Below are 14693 nucleotides of genomic sequence, written 5' to 3'. Positions count from 1 at the left end.
TGGTGTCAGCAAAACTACATACTAAAACCATTAACAAAAAAATAGAAAGGAACTGTAGACAGAAATTGTTTCATCATATGTACACATGTACTAACTATTCCAAGCTTAAGTTTCCCGAGAAATTATGGTCAGCTGTAAAGTTTTGGTCACGGGGTGACTTCAATCCAAATGCATTATCCAGACAGCTGTAGTTTATCTTATTATGCTTTGCTATCATCTTCTTTTGACTGGATGATGTCATTAGCAACTTTGATTTCTATGGTTTCTGGATTTAAAGCTTCTTTCCCATTTTCCTCCTTTAGTGGCAGCTTCCTATCAGAAGAAAAGAGGAATCATGGTAACACATAAATAACACATAATCTGGAATTTAAGTCAACAACGTATGTATTGCTTATACAGTTCACAGTGTTTCTAAAAACATAATTTATTGACAATAATGTATAATTATTTTATTATGAGCACTGAGGTTCTTTGCTTTTAAAGAAATTCATATTAACTCCTTCTATTTCTATAAAGCCAGAAAAAGCTAAATGGCACATGATAAGAACTTTGCTGCTGCCCAAAATGCAGTTTCTTCCATAAGACAACAGAAACAATAGAATGCCAAATAACTTGACCCAAGACAGTACAGAGGTATGTGTACCCTAGGATACCGCGAAACACTTACAGTCAAGTCTTTTGATGAATCTAGATTATACTCTTTTTTTATGTCTGTTTCTAAATGTAAATTCAATTGTATACGAGAGACGACATCTATCGTTGGAGGTTATGCCAAGACATAGGTAAAGGAAAGAACTTCTTATAGCACAAGGAGGTAATGGAAGTTATTTTATTATTTAGAAACTTCTACAATTTATTTTTGCTAGATCACACAATCTAGCTGCATTAATAACTTATAGGTCTTTTAAGACTAACGTAGTGAAAACTCTGAAGAGTTTTATAATCCTTAATTCCGATGGAAAGAGAGTCCCCACCCTTACTTTACAGGAAAGACAAAACACTGATTTCATTCAAAAAGGTCTTGAAAATCATTGATTCCCTACTGCCAGTATTTAAATGTCAAATATATAAATAATAACTGTTAAATGTTTCAGTAAACTTCCACTGTGATTACTTTGATGTCCCAAAGAGCAATATACTGTTCAAAACCTGCCTGAGGAATCCCTTAGGAATGTCTTGTAATAACAGTGTTTAATAACAACAAATAAAACAAAGCAATACCCAAATTCCCAGTCTTAGGAAATTTAGGCTGTCTGAAACGAACTATTAAAGTTGCTGTTTATCTAGAGGTTAAACAATGAGCGCAACCTATATCTGAGAGAAATCAAAGAGAAGACTAAGTTGTTCTATTACAGTAAAATATGTGGGATATATATCAGCTGTCTGGCTTTGAGCACAGAGGGAGGTCCCTAGTAATTGTCTGTTTCACAAGGCACACCCAAAGGAAACAGATTTCAGCCCACAACATGACGCCTGAAAGAATGGAAACAGCAGAATCAACAGAAATCTATTTTTAAAGCAGGATAAAACACTGGGGCAGAGGAAGCGCAGCTCATGAGATGCATTTTAGGTATGCAGGCACCTGTGTTAAAGGCCTGATAATGCAAAGCACTTAAACTAGTATTAAAAGAAAGACCTAATTTAATCTAGTTTTATATAAAGGCAGAGTAAATTCTAAAAAGATGGTGCTGAAAGGGAGGAAATATTTAGTCAAAGTAAAAACTGGGTAATTGACAGAATATAGTGTGTGGAAATTTAAATAAATTGGTTTTGAAGAAGTAGATTAAGAGCATGTTACAAATAATTTCAAATTATTTGAGATAGGAAGATTTGCTAGAACCCTGTTGAAAGATACTAGATATTACTGAAATCCATGTTCATGCAAACAGTGTGATAAAATTAGCCTTGCTTTCAATGCAAGCAAGGAAAAAAAAAAAAGAACTACAAACAAATAAAATGTTTTACAAGTGTTCCTCATCAAAAAGTCCATCCACCATTCTTTGCCCTTATTGTCTTTAAAAACTTGTGGTTTTTTGTTGTTTTTTTTTTTTATATGATGTGAAGTTATCAGTTCAGTTATTGTTAGACAGTATCCTCTTTGACTATGAAAACATTTTTGTTATTTTGGAATTTTCCTCTCCATTTGTTTCAAATATTAATTAATATTTAATCTCTATTAACAGGTTCAATCATTTTCCTCTTTTAATTAACTAAATCAAGTTTAAATGTTCTAATTACACCAATTTTCCTACACCTATTTTGTCTTTAGCTACATCTATTTGAAATAATTTTATATTTTTCAGCTGGACAGACTAATCCTTTCAAATCTTAAAGCATTTTATAATAAAAGCTTTTTAGAAAAAAACCTAAAACACTAGAGAACTCTAAAAGGTTCTTTTGCTTTAAGCAGATGCTGTCTGTTATCAATCATTAATAATATTGACTTCTTCTAGCACTGCATGTGGCCTAACTGCAATAGTCTGCAGATATTACCCATACAAAACTTTAACTAGAATATTTACTTTCCTGTTTTATAGGAAAATGGCTGCTAGCCATTTTGATACTGGAATTCACCCAGCTTCATTAATACTGAGAAAAACTCAACCAATACTCGAAACACAATAATGTCAGACTAGGGATGTAATTATAGTACCACATTGCGTGTGGTATTTTAATCATATTACAGAAATGTAATATGAAATGCACAGCTTAAATTGATTTCCTGCCAGCATTATTAAAACTTGTTGACTTGCAGGTAAAAGTGCTCTGTGCTCATCTGTCACACATGGATCCCAAACCCGGCTTTGACAAGAATCATCTGAGGCAAGGTAAAACATAGACTGCCGAATAATATGTTGAGCAATATAATGAAAATACTCTATTATTGTAAGAGGAAGTAATCTCTTTATTAATTATTTCCCACAAATGCTTAAATTGCATTTAAAGTTCTGAGTATAATTTGGTATTATTCAAAATATTTCAACTAATTATTCAAATATTTCATCTAATTTAAACTGAAGGCTTATCTTGTATACATTGAAGACAGCCATAATTAGTCAGAATGAATCCAACCTTGTATGAACATTGCCTGCCTGGAATGTCCTTGAAACTTTTCCTTCCTGCAAGCTAAGCTCTTCCCTCCAAGATCCCTGTTGGTCATCCTCGCCCTGCCCAGCGTGTGCCTTTATGGCTGATAGCACCTGTTGTTGACAATGCATTTTCGTGTTATTCCTACTGAGAGACTTACTTCTACCCTATTGCGTCCTCCTTTCCTTTAGTGGCATCCCACCCATACTTTATATTGCTTCTCTGTTTCATCAGTTATGACCTGTGTCTGAGCAGAAGGTCTTTCCATGTTCCCTTGGCACCAGTGTCCCTTCAGATGTCCTGATTGCATGATGCTCTATTCATCTTTGGTTTCCTAAGTGACACTGTGCCAAATCTTTAGCTGACCTCTGTCCAGCTGTACCTTGGACTGCTACCTTTTGCCATTGGTTGTGGGAGAAGAAATTACCGAAAAGGAAACTCTCATCATTATTAATATCTCTTAGCAGTCCTATTCTCCCAAGGACATAATACCCATCAAACTCCTTATCAGTTGTCCCTATGATTTAGTTATTTTTTCGTGCTACCAGTGACTGATTCTTTCCCCCTTCCCTAAGATAATAAAACATTTTTTATTTTAACTTTCTCATATTTCACTCCTGTCAGCTGCTCTAATGACTGGGACAAGCAGGAAGAACTGAACTTAATCTTTCCTGGTATCATGTCCCTTGCTAGGTGCATCTCATTTGTATTTGCAAGATCTGGTGCTACAAATAGTCTTGAAGTATGAAAAAATGTGGCCCTGGTGCCTCACCCACTAACATATCCAAGGCCCACTGGACTTGTACAATGTTTACAACTACATTCCCCTGACTCCTTAGATAACTGTGGGCTCTCTACAGTGCCCCTCATTATAAAGTCTAATATGAAGAGCAAACATATCACTAGTCATTCAACAAATTTCATAATTATTTATTTACCACAAGTTTGAAGTCTTCAGGTACAGGTTCTTCAAAGAAGTGTATAGCTTAATGTACAGTTACTTAACACACACCCCATTTACTACAAATGCCAAAGACAGCCAATAACACAGGCTTTTTTCTTATTAAAGGTTCTGGCTTTTGCAGTTCTAGATAATGGCAAGGAAGGCAATTTTCAGAAAGAGAAAAAGACTGTTTTATAAGAACATCCTCTCCTTTTAAAAAACAACTGTGATTCCATCAAATAACCAACAGGTGAGTTTCTATATTTACTACAGAATTGTCTTCGTAGCCCTGACAGCTTTAAGATCTCATGAGGTAGGAGATTTTCACAACACATAAAAAGCTTTGGGCTCAAACCAAAGAAACTTGGAGCTTTCTTTAGTAATTTCACATCAATCAACTTTTGAGGCTCAGAAATGAAACTCTTGAGCAATCAGTTCATGTCCTTTAACACCACTAGGTGGGCTCTCAATAGAAGGAATGGTACTGTCATCACCTTTGTTGAAATATTAGTTTCTCTTCAAACTAAATTTTCAGAAGAAAAAAAAAAAAACATCAGAAGCTCTCATTGTAATAATAAGCTTAGCAAAATACGAGCTTGCTTGTGCCCTATCACAAATGTTACTTTATCCTCCACACAGGTTTTGAAAAGTGCTATTCAGGTACAAACACCAGGCACTTTACCCAGTTTAAACTGTTCTAGGGGCTGCAGCAGCAAAACGGAGGAGAAGACGTGACTGCCAGTGCCCGGGATCCCCAAGCCCAAGGCTGGTCCCCGTGACTCAGGAGGCAGTCGGAGCCTGCAAGCCTGGGCGAGAACCACTGCAGTTTCTGTGCTGAGAGCAGCTTACAGGGACGGGAAGGGGGCATGAGGGAACGGAGCAAAGTGGCTGCCCTTCAGTGCTATTAATCCAATTATACCACGTGGACTTAAATACTGAGCTAAGCTCTCAGTTTCGTGAATGAAAGCAGGAACGGACCACCCTGTGAGGAGCTGGATTTCTGGAGCATGGGATCATTGTGCCCTACATACAGGGGGTGTGTGGGGATGTGTGTGTGACTAAGGCCATTCCTGAGAGTCAGGAGATTATTCCCGTAGAGTGGTTAATAAATGCTGAGTAGGTGGTAAAGATCAGCTGCACCCGACTTAAAAAATCCTTGTACTCCTGCTCAGCCACCACTGCAGGGTCAGGAGAGCTGGGGGGGGTGAGGTGTCTGCGGGTGCCGGGGCTGAGAGAGAAGGTGGCAGGGCTGTGACCTGCCTCTGCTGGCCATGGTTCTCCATGGGGTTTGGAGGTTAGCTGCGAGCAGCAGGGGAGCAGCAGGGGCAAGCTCAGGTGCAGCCTGAGAGCCACAGAGCGCAGGCAGAGCCTTGCCCTCACCCTCCAGCCCCTGAATGCAGCGGGCAGAGCTGGGGGCAGCAGCAGAGTGTCGGTCTGTGTCCCACCGGGGCCAGGGCTGGGCACAGGCTGCTGACAAGCCTGAAGCTGATGTGGGGCTCCTGGTCCCTAGGCAGGGCCAGGGCAGGCCAGGGCATGGCAGGCCCCCCCGCCCTGACACGAGGTCTGTTTTCACCAAGAGCACAGGAGAAGCTCCTCAGGAGCCAGGGCAGTGGGGAGGGCCAGAAAATTTCCCTGGATACTTGCTAACCTCCAAACAGGTGGTGGTGTAAAGATATGCTGCAGGATTGCCGCTATCGCGGTGTTGCCATCCAAGGGCTGGATAACACCCAGATGTGGTTGTACTCTGGGTCACAGAAAGAAGAGAAAAATATCTAGTGATAACCGCAGCTGTTGTATGTGGGGTACCATTGGATCAATTATTTAAAAAAAAAAAAAAAAAAATCACAGTCATACACTGCATTGCCGCAGCACACAATTCTGGTGATGCTGTGTATCTCCCTCTCAGAGCGCGGGAAGCCCAGTCCATCCTCACAGCCAGGAGGAGCTTGTGTGAAACTCTGGGGAATGTCAGGCTACTTACTCTGGTTCTGTGAGGGGAGTTGTCTCATTTGGCTCATTTACTGGACTCCCATCTTCATGATTGGTAATTCTTTCATCCTCTGTTCTCATTTCCACTATTGGCTCTTTTGATCCATCTTTCCTAAAAATTATCAAGAGTCTTAGTCTCATCATATTAACAACATACATTGCACATAACTAATTACCATGATCCATTCTCTCAAAAGTCAGCAAAGAAAAGGCAGAACTAATTATCAGTGACTAACACCACCGAGACACATTTAACAGCGTGTTCCCAATTCCTTGAAGTCTTCAAAGCATCCTGTATCCATGGTTACTTACCTAACTCTGCAAACATCATGGATTAGCATCTCAAAAGAGCATTTTGTTTATGACTAAATAATAAGACAACGGCCTCTTCATGGGAATAGATGTAAACTTTCCTAACCCAGTATAATAAATATCTGACTTGACACCCAGTTATGCTTGAAGTTTTCTGGCAGTGTAAAGAGCCTTTATGTTAGTATACACATTGCAGAAGTGTACTTTAATCTCCTGAGATTGTGACAATCCCAGCTGCCAGAACGGTGTAAAAAGCCCTTATGTGATAAGAATCTGGCCCTTTCTGCTCACACTGGTAGAAGAAACTCACTGTTTCTGTGTCATATTTCCCCCATGTTAGGAACAAATGCTAGCCTCCCACATGTAAGTAAATGAATAAACTTTGTGCTAATTGGATAATGAATTGTAAGGAAGATGGAGCACTGAGTATTGTCATTATGCTTTTGTTGATAATCATAGAATCATAGAATAGTTTGGGTTGGAAGGGACCTCTAAAGGTCATCTAGTCCAACACCCCTGACATGGGCAGGACATCTTCAAACGAGATCAGGTTGCTCAGAGCCCCGTCCAACCTGACCTGGAATGTTTCCAGGGATGGGGCATCCACCACTTCTCCGGGCAACCTGTGCCAGTGCTTCACCACCCTCAGCGTAAAAAATTTCTTCCTTATATCTAGTCTAAATCTACTAAGCCCCCTTTAAGTACTGAAAGGCTGCACTAAGGTCTCCCCGGAGCCTTCTCTTCTCCAGGCTGAACAAGCTCAACTCCTTCAGCCTTTCTTCATAGGAGAGGTGTTCCATCCCCCTGATCATTTTCATGGCCCTCCTCTGGACCCGCTCCAACAGCTCCATGTCTTTCTTATGCTGAGGGCTCCAGAGCTGGACGCAGTACTCCAGGTGGAGTCTCACCAGAGCAGAGTAGAGGGGCAGAATCACCTCCCTCGACCTGCTGGCCACGCTGCTTTGGATGCAGCCCAGGATACGATTGGCCTTCTGGGCTGCGAGCGCACATTGCTGGCTCATGTCCAGCTTTTCATCCACCAGTACCCCCAAGTCCTTCTCCACAGTGCTGCTCTCAACAATATGACCATGATATGGAAATAGCTGCTCACTGCTACAGAAGTATTAACAATATAAGTACTAATTAACTTGCATATAATTTTATTCTCAGAAGGCAGATCAAAGGATACCCAAGATATATTTGATATTTCCAAAACAAAACCTCTTTCCATGCAAATATTTCATCCCTATTCCTGTCATCAGATCAGGAATTGTATCCTGGAACTTCATTAGCTGCAGTCTGGAAACACAGGGTAACCGAGTTACAGAGGAACAATCACTTTTATATTTAACAGACTATTTTCTGGACCTGTGATATTCTAGAGAGCAGTCAGACTGCTATGTGCCATAGTAAAGACCTAGTTAAATCCTTGTCCAATTCATATCTCACATTTTCATATTGTTCCTGAGAAAATAACTGTTAAACAGGCTGTTACAACTACAATAATCCATCTATTCAGAAGCACCTGGAAAACCATCCTCTGGTAGGTATCCTCAAGGAAAATCTTTGCAGTGTAGCACAGATAAATATGTAGCCAAGAAGTTGACTAGGGAAGAACTAACGGGTAGAAGTCTAAAAGATTCTGGTTATTTTTAAAAAAAACCTTGCATGTGCTTATTCACCACTGCAAGTGAAATTCTACTTTAAGATACACAGATGCAATGCTCATTTCTGTAGATGATGCACTGAACTGTCATGGCTACTTCTTATCTGTGAAAAGATTATGGATCGTAGTAGGACTGGTGGAGGGAATAGTAAGTTCTACTTGGTTTGGTCTACTGTACATCTACAGTCTTACGGACAAACGTAAATTATTCCATGACCAAAAGCCTAAAAAAGGCATTATTCGTGAACAGCATTCACACAGGATTGAGGAATTGATCAGTACAGAAAGTACAAACTGTGTAACAATTAAAAATTCCACAGAAGGGAAAGTGATTTGTAGGAAATGCATTATGCCATTTCTGTTCCAGGTGGCTGTGTGTATGTTACATGCATTGTATCATCTACATTCATTACATATGGAACATAATTAATGACTATATATATCCTACAATCAAAATGTAACAAAGAACCATACCATAAACCCACTCAAAAATCCAGAATGCAAACTGATGTATTTAAAACAGGGAAATGTCAGTGTCTTTTAGGGAATGGCAGTTGGCATGAAATAAATTCAAATTTTGACTCTTCAAGCCTGTCTTGAAATTTTAGCCTGACAGTTTATTTATGCAGAGAACAGGCTAAAATAAGAACAGTCCCGAATATTTTAAGATCTGACTGACTGAAGATCACACCAACAAGGAAAGAAATATAATTAAATAAGATAGTTGTGCTTGTAAAAGAAGTGACATGGAGGAATTAATATTAAGTGACCAACTTTATGCTTTTCTGGGACAGCATGGAATGGCATTTGGGTATGAAATGTTGATAGCAAGATATAAACTGCTGTCAAGCGACATTTGCCACTTTAGCTCCCTAAGGTCTTTTCCATTCAGGAGGGTCTGTACACCAATTCGTACTTGGTCACTTCTTGAATGGGAAATGAAAGCATAAACTGAAGTGCTGTGCTCAATAGGAAAGGACAGCTGAGTCAGAGCCAGAAACTTCACATCTTGATTCTATTGACCTGGACATGTTGGCTTCACACAACAGAAAAAATGCTGTTATTTCTTCGCTCACTGTGAGCTGTGGAGAATTAGGAAAAAGCTATTTTATGGCATAACTTCTCTTCAGAAGCATTATTTGATGTAAATACTCTGTGCCTGCTTATGACTGGTTTTGTTCTATGGAGCTGTTTCCAAAAGACTTGAGAACCCAACCAAGAAATGTAATAAAGTTACCTAAGAAAGACACAGTCTCTGGATCCCAATAGCCAGAACTAAAACCAAAAAAGACACTTACACCTTCACTACCGACGACAAAGAAGCCCAATACAGCTATGAATAATGAGGGCTGCAAAATCTGATCTACTCTACAGGCATCTGGAGAAGGACAGGATCTGGGAACCTGCAGGTGAATGAACTGCAAGGCCTAACTACTGTGAGAGCTACAGAACACAGGAATTGGACCAGTAAATGTTATTTAAATGACATAAAGACAGCATTCTCACAGATATTACAGTGTATGCATAAGAAGTCTATCAGATGAACACAATGAGGAAATTAAGCATTTTTTTTAGCAAAAAAATGGAACTGCCTAAAATGAGGGACCGTAAGTAGTCCTCTCTCCAGCTTACCCTTTGAAAACTCTGTAAACGCTGGGTCTTTAAAGTACTATTATTTTATGCAATCAGTGCTTGAACTGTTTTGCCAGAGATCTTACTATCCACTCTTATCATTTAAGGGAACATATTTGCACATAAATGATTGGTTCATTCGCATTTGTCTGATGAAGTAGCCACCACACAAAGGTATTTGTGAGAATCAGGATTGTTTATTCCCCACTTATGTTTAGCAGTCACTGACTGTTGCTATGAAGAACAATCACGCTCACCAGCATTTCACCCACATCCAACTCAGCACTCCTATTTTTAAAAATCAACAGTTTTTTTATTCCTAAAGTCTACGGGCAAGAAACAAGATTTTCCATCAAGTGCTATATCTGAGAAGAAAAACTTTTTCATGGATTTTCTATAATACTGTGTCCTTCACTCCCAGATTTACTGGCACTGCCACAACCATAAGCTGAGTTTTTGGGTATTAGCAGCAAAAAGATGGATTTGTAGAAATGGAGTTACAATGATCTGTTACCTGTTCCTCAGGGACCAAAGATGTGCCTATAACTATTACTGAATTACGACTGATTTCCTTTGTGTCAAGCTGCACAAAAAGGCCGTCTTAAAGTGAGGTATGGTAAATGCCTTTTTTGTGTCCATTTTTCTTTTAAGGCAACATTTGACCACGAACAATTCTATACATTTCAGAGGAACACTTTTCCAAGTAATAGAAACATTTTATTCATTCCCTTTGCCACACCACAAAATGGCCATAAAGTTAATATAAATTAGACAGCCAACTTTTTCTTGTAATGAAGTTTCCAAAATATGTGATTAATACTCACAAGTAAGCGGCCTTTCCTTCTTCCAGTTCTTTACTTTTTCCACTTGAACCACTCTTTTTCCCACAGATCCTCCTGGTGATGCACATTAGCAATCCACATTGTCGTACAAAGAAGCAGCTAACATCAGTCACAACCAGGATTAACAAAAGGGCTGCCACTCCCAGGCCAATGACAGCACCAAGTCCGAGACCATTAAAAAGAGTGTCTTGAAGGAAAGAAAATTAAAACTTATTAATAAAATTCATCCCAGAGAATAGCATTTTCTAAAGCTTTTAAGCTGTAGGCCAGGAGGCTAAAGGATGTTTAGAAATGAACCATTCAGAAATTAATGGAAATAAACAGTCCTGAAGATTAAGCATGTATACAACCTGATTAAAAAATAAAACCCCCATCTTTTCTACATAATATTTTCCCATTGCCAAAATTCCAATATGGTCACAGAGCATAAATGACAGTATTTAATAACAAATAACATCACATCTTAACATTCCAAGACTGAGAGTATCAGTATGCAGCCTAAGAAAAACACTTAAAATGTTCAACATAATAATAGTTGCTATAAATTGTCATTGATATAAATTGCCATTTTCCACATTTCAAATATAATTAATTAGCAGCGGTGCTATGCAGAATTACTGAAAGGTTTAAGAGAGTGCCAAAACAGTATTTATGCTCGTAAAGGTCATTTTTTGAATTAAAGTAGAATGAAAAAGTCTTCAAAGAAGTTAATTCAAGCTATTTAATCTGCAAACAGTTGCACACACTTAGTCTTAAATAAATTAGTATGAGAAAAACTATGCATATTATTAAATGATTATAGGGTTAGGACCTAATTTTGTATAGTCTTGTACCTTGAAAATGCGTTCACACACTTCAAAATAAACATATTACACACCTGATGTTGCTTTCTGTATTTGTATTATCAAAGCTGATGCTTAGCTAATTTTACTTCATTACCAAACTCAGAAAAAATATTTTAATGTTTTGACTCAGTTGACATTTCCATAACAGACAGTAATGATACTGACTGTTTTGAATAGTGTGATTCTCAGAAGAACAACTACTGTGTTTGTGAACTCAGACGGCCCTTATAAAGGAGAGGACTTTGATCAATAAACTAGGGGAAAAAAGAAAAAGCCACCTCCGTAATGGTTCATGCACCCAGCTAAATCAAGGTGTCAGCCTAGCTCAGAAATTTGGCTAGTGACAATTGCCTTGTGTGATGCTATGTCCTGAGCAAACCCCACAGGGGAGTGGAACTGGGATTTTTGCACGTTGGTGTTGCACATCAGCATTGCTTACTCAGTGTTACCATGCCTTGGAGTGATGCATGATTCAGCAGTGCAGTGGTACGTTTCCATTTGCAGCTGTATCTATGCCTGTTGCCAAAATAAGAGCAAGATTTTTCTGACAGGAGATTACTCGAATACTGTTGTAACAGACACCAAAACATAATATAATGTAACATAATATAATATAAATGTTTTAATGGGGCTACTGCCATCATCTTCCTCTTCTTTCTGTTCCACCTCCCTGATACATTGTGGACTGTTTTCAGATTAAGACTATCATTTAAGCTTTCTTATTTCTGCTCAACTAATTTTTAAGAAAATACCTATTTACCCTTTCAAATATAATTTGAAACTTATTTTCTTGAGGACTTCTAAATCAATACATACTAACAGAAATATATGCTTTGTTAGTCTGTGATAGAACTCTTAAATGGAAAAGTAAGAACCTTTTTCAAAAGAAGGGGAACATTTTACTTCTTATGCAATTGGTTTCATTGTCTGTTGTTTGGGTTGTTTTATTACAGAATTGTTCTTCAGAATGTTATTATGCAATAAGCCAGAATTCAATGTATATATTTACATGCATGGATAGGCAGATAAACAGACAGATATTACTTCAAAGTTATTTTCCTTTCTTCAGAAAGACTTACAAAACACTACATAAATAACAAAAATAATGGCAGAGCAATGAAATGATGTACCATTTATACATTGCCCCGTCAGCAATGGTGGAAGTTAACATTTCACATGAATTCATTTTCTTTCTTTTTTTTTAACATTAACATTCCTAGTTAAATATTATAATTTCTGATATATCTTCCAAAACTTACTTTATCTGTACATCCACCCATCTATTTGATGACTCCCTTTGTAAACATCAGTCATTTGTGTTTACTAGTCTGAATTGCCAGGAAGATATAAATAGATATTTAATTCCAGTTTATTGAAAAGCTTATATGTTTCGGCAGGTATAATACCAGTAAATTCTATAGAGTCCAGTTCTAGAAACCTTATACAGTGAAGTTTTCCTCTCTATACCTTCTTAACCACTAAATAGAATGTGGAGGAGAAAAATTAGGGTCTTGTAATCCATATTTTTAAAGGGATTCCGAGTTGTTTTATTGCTCTTGTATTTTTAGGATTTTTTTTCTTTTTTTAATGCGGTGTTAAGAAGTCTTTACCATGCGAAGATACATTTTTCACTGATGTAAACAGCATTTCCAGTGTCACTGGAACATTCTGATGTGGCAAGCTTCCCACCCCAAATGATTCAGTGACAGAAAAGCCTACACAATATTTTCACTGGCAAGTGAAGGTAGTGTTTATAGTAACAATATTGCTCCTTTGTACAATGATATTGATATTCATTTGCCATAGTTGTGGGGAAGACTTTGTTTTTAATTTTTAATCTTCTTGGTATTGGTGAGACATCTGAGACCTAAGTATTTGACTGTTACATATTTTTCTATCTCTTTAAGATTGATAATTTCCTTTTCATTCAGCATTCCTCATCTTTACTATTGCCCTACATGTCCCAAGTCCTATTTTTCCCACTTGCAACCCATTTGTTCATACAGGTTTCTGTTTCACAATATTTGAAAGTCTGATTTCTTATGACTGCCAATACTTTTCCAACATTTCTCTCCTTTATCTCCCACACCCCGAAGAGTGGCAGGAACGCGGCCACATTCTGCAGTGGGGCGAGGACCATGGCTGTCATCAGCCTTCTCACCTGTCTTAGGCTCTTTATGTACTTTCTTCTTCTGAAGACAGGCAGAAATTGGACTATCTTGTGTTTTAAAAGTATGTGTTACGGTTTATTTTTAATATTAATGAAAATATATAAAATTAATTTTTAATAAGTCAATCTTTGGCTTAATTCTGTTCTTTCTTAAATTGCTGGGACTTTGTACTGGTCTATCTGCTCCCGCAAAAGGCACTTGTAAAACTAATGCCAATTACTATTAAAGCAGACTTAGGCCTTTCTTGACTGCTTTCAAAAATCATATCCTAATATATCTATGCTATCAAAGCAATGTGAAATTTTGTCTTAATATCTTATGACGTCAACAGAAGTACTAATTCTGTGACTGGATGAAATGTTAATGTCATTCAACATATAGCCTTTCAACCAACTTTGAAAAACACCTTTGTTATCAAAAAGTTTTGCCCTAAATTAAATTGGGATTAGCTTTACTGTGACAACTCTTAAACAGTAAAAAAAATACATTATAAGCAGCAATGATTTTAAATGGTTTTTTTACAGTGTTCTAGTATGTACCAAATGGACTCAAAATACTAGTTCCACTTTGTGCTCTACAACAATAAGGTATTTATACATTATATAACTTTTTTTTCTAGTTAAAAACACACTTATTTTAAATCATAAAAACTCAATGTTAATGTGAGAGAATCAGTTCTTAACAATTTTGTGAAAAGGTTTATTGTATACCTGACTTAGTAATCTAATCATAATGGAGCCTTTTAAAACACTACTTGAAAAAAAATAAGTGTAAGTAAGTTCCATATTTCTGAATGAGTTTTAATTATAATTTGTCAAAAATATGCTAAAATTAGAATAATATGGTTTTTGTTGTATAGAATGTGGCATAAATAATATAATACACCTTGCCATGATAATGAAGGAAACTGCCAACTTTAAACAAAGTCACTTCATTCACCCACTTCTTCAAATAAGTGCTTGCCAGTGAATACTTATGGAAATAAGATTACAAAACTTTCAGAAATGAAATTTAAAAAAAAATTGAGGCAAGTTTCTATAAATGTAATGGAAAATATTGGCAAATTTCAAGTTCTCATTTATTCAATAAGTTGTATTTCTAACTTCTAATAAAATAATTGAACATTTTTGCACAAATCATTATTTGAATGGGAAAGAGCAATGAAGAGCTGTGGCAAGTAAAACAGAATTTCCCAGTGAAGAGAAC

General features: G+C 37.4%; 1 protein-coding gene across 1 annotated transcript in view; it reads right to left on the bottom strand.

The window, feature by feature from the left end:
• Positions 1-200: 200 nt before the first annotated feature.
• NCAM2 (neural cell adhesion molecule 2) overlaps positions 201-14693 on the bottom strand; it is a 156168-nt gene continuing 141675 nt past the window's right edge. Inside the window, exons 16-18 of the mRNA XM_009283059.1 lie at positions 10454-10658; positions 6012-6131; positions 201-312 (exon numbers count right to left, since the gene is read on the bottom strand). Coding sequence (XP_009281334.1) covers positions 201-312; positions 6012-6131; positions 10454-10658 — 437 coding nt within the window. The remainder of the gene's footprint in view (positions 313-6011; positions 6132-10453; positions 10659-14693) is intronic.

This window comes from Aptenodytes forsteri, unplaced genomic scaffold (assembly GCF_000699145.1).
Source record: "Aptenodytes forsteri isolate BGI_AS27 unplaced genomic scaffold, ASM69914v1 Scaffold2, whole genome shotgun sequence".
Taxonomy (NCBI): Eukaryota; Metazoa; Chordata; class Aves; order Sphenisciformes; family Spheniscidae; genus Aptenodytes; species Aptenodytes forsteri.
Note: the sequence above shows the minus strand (reverse complement) of the source record. Positions and strands in the feature narration are given on the sequence as shown.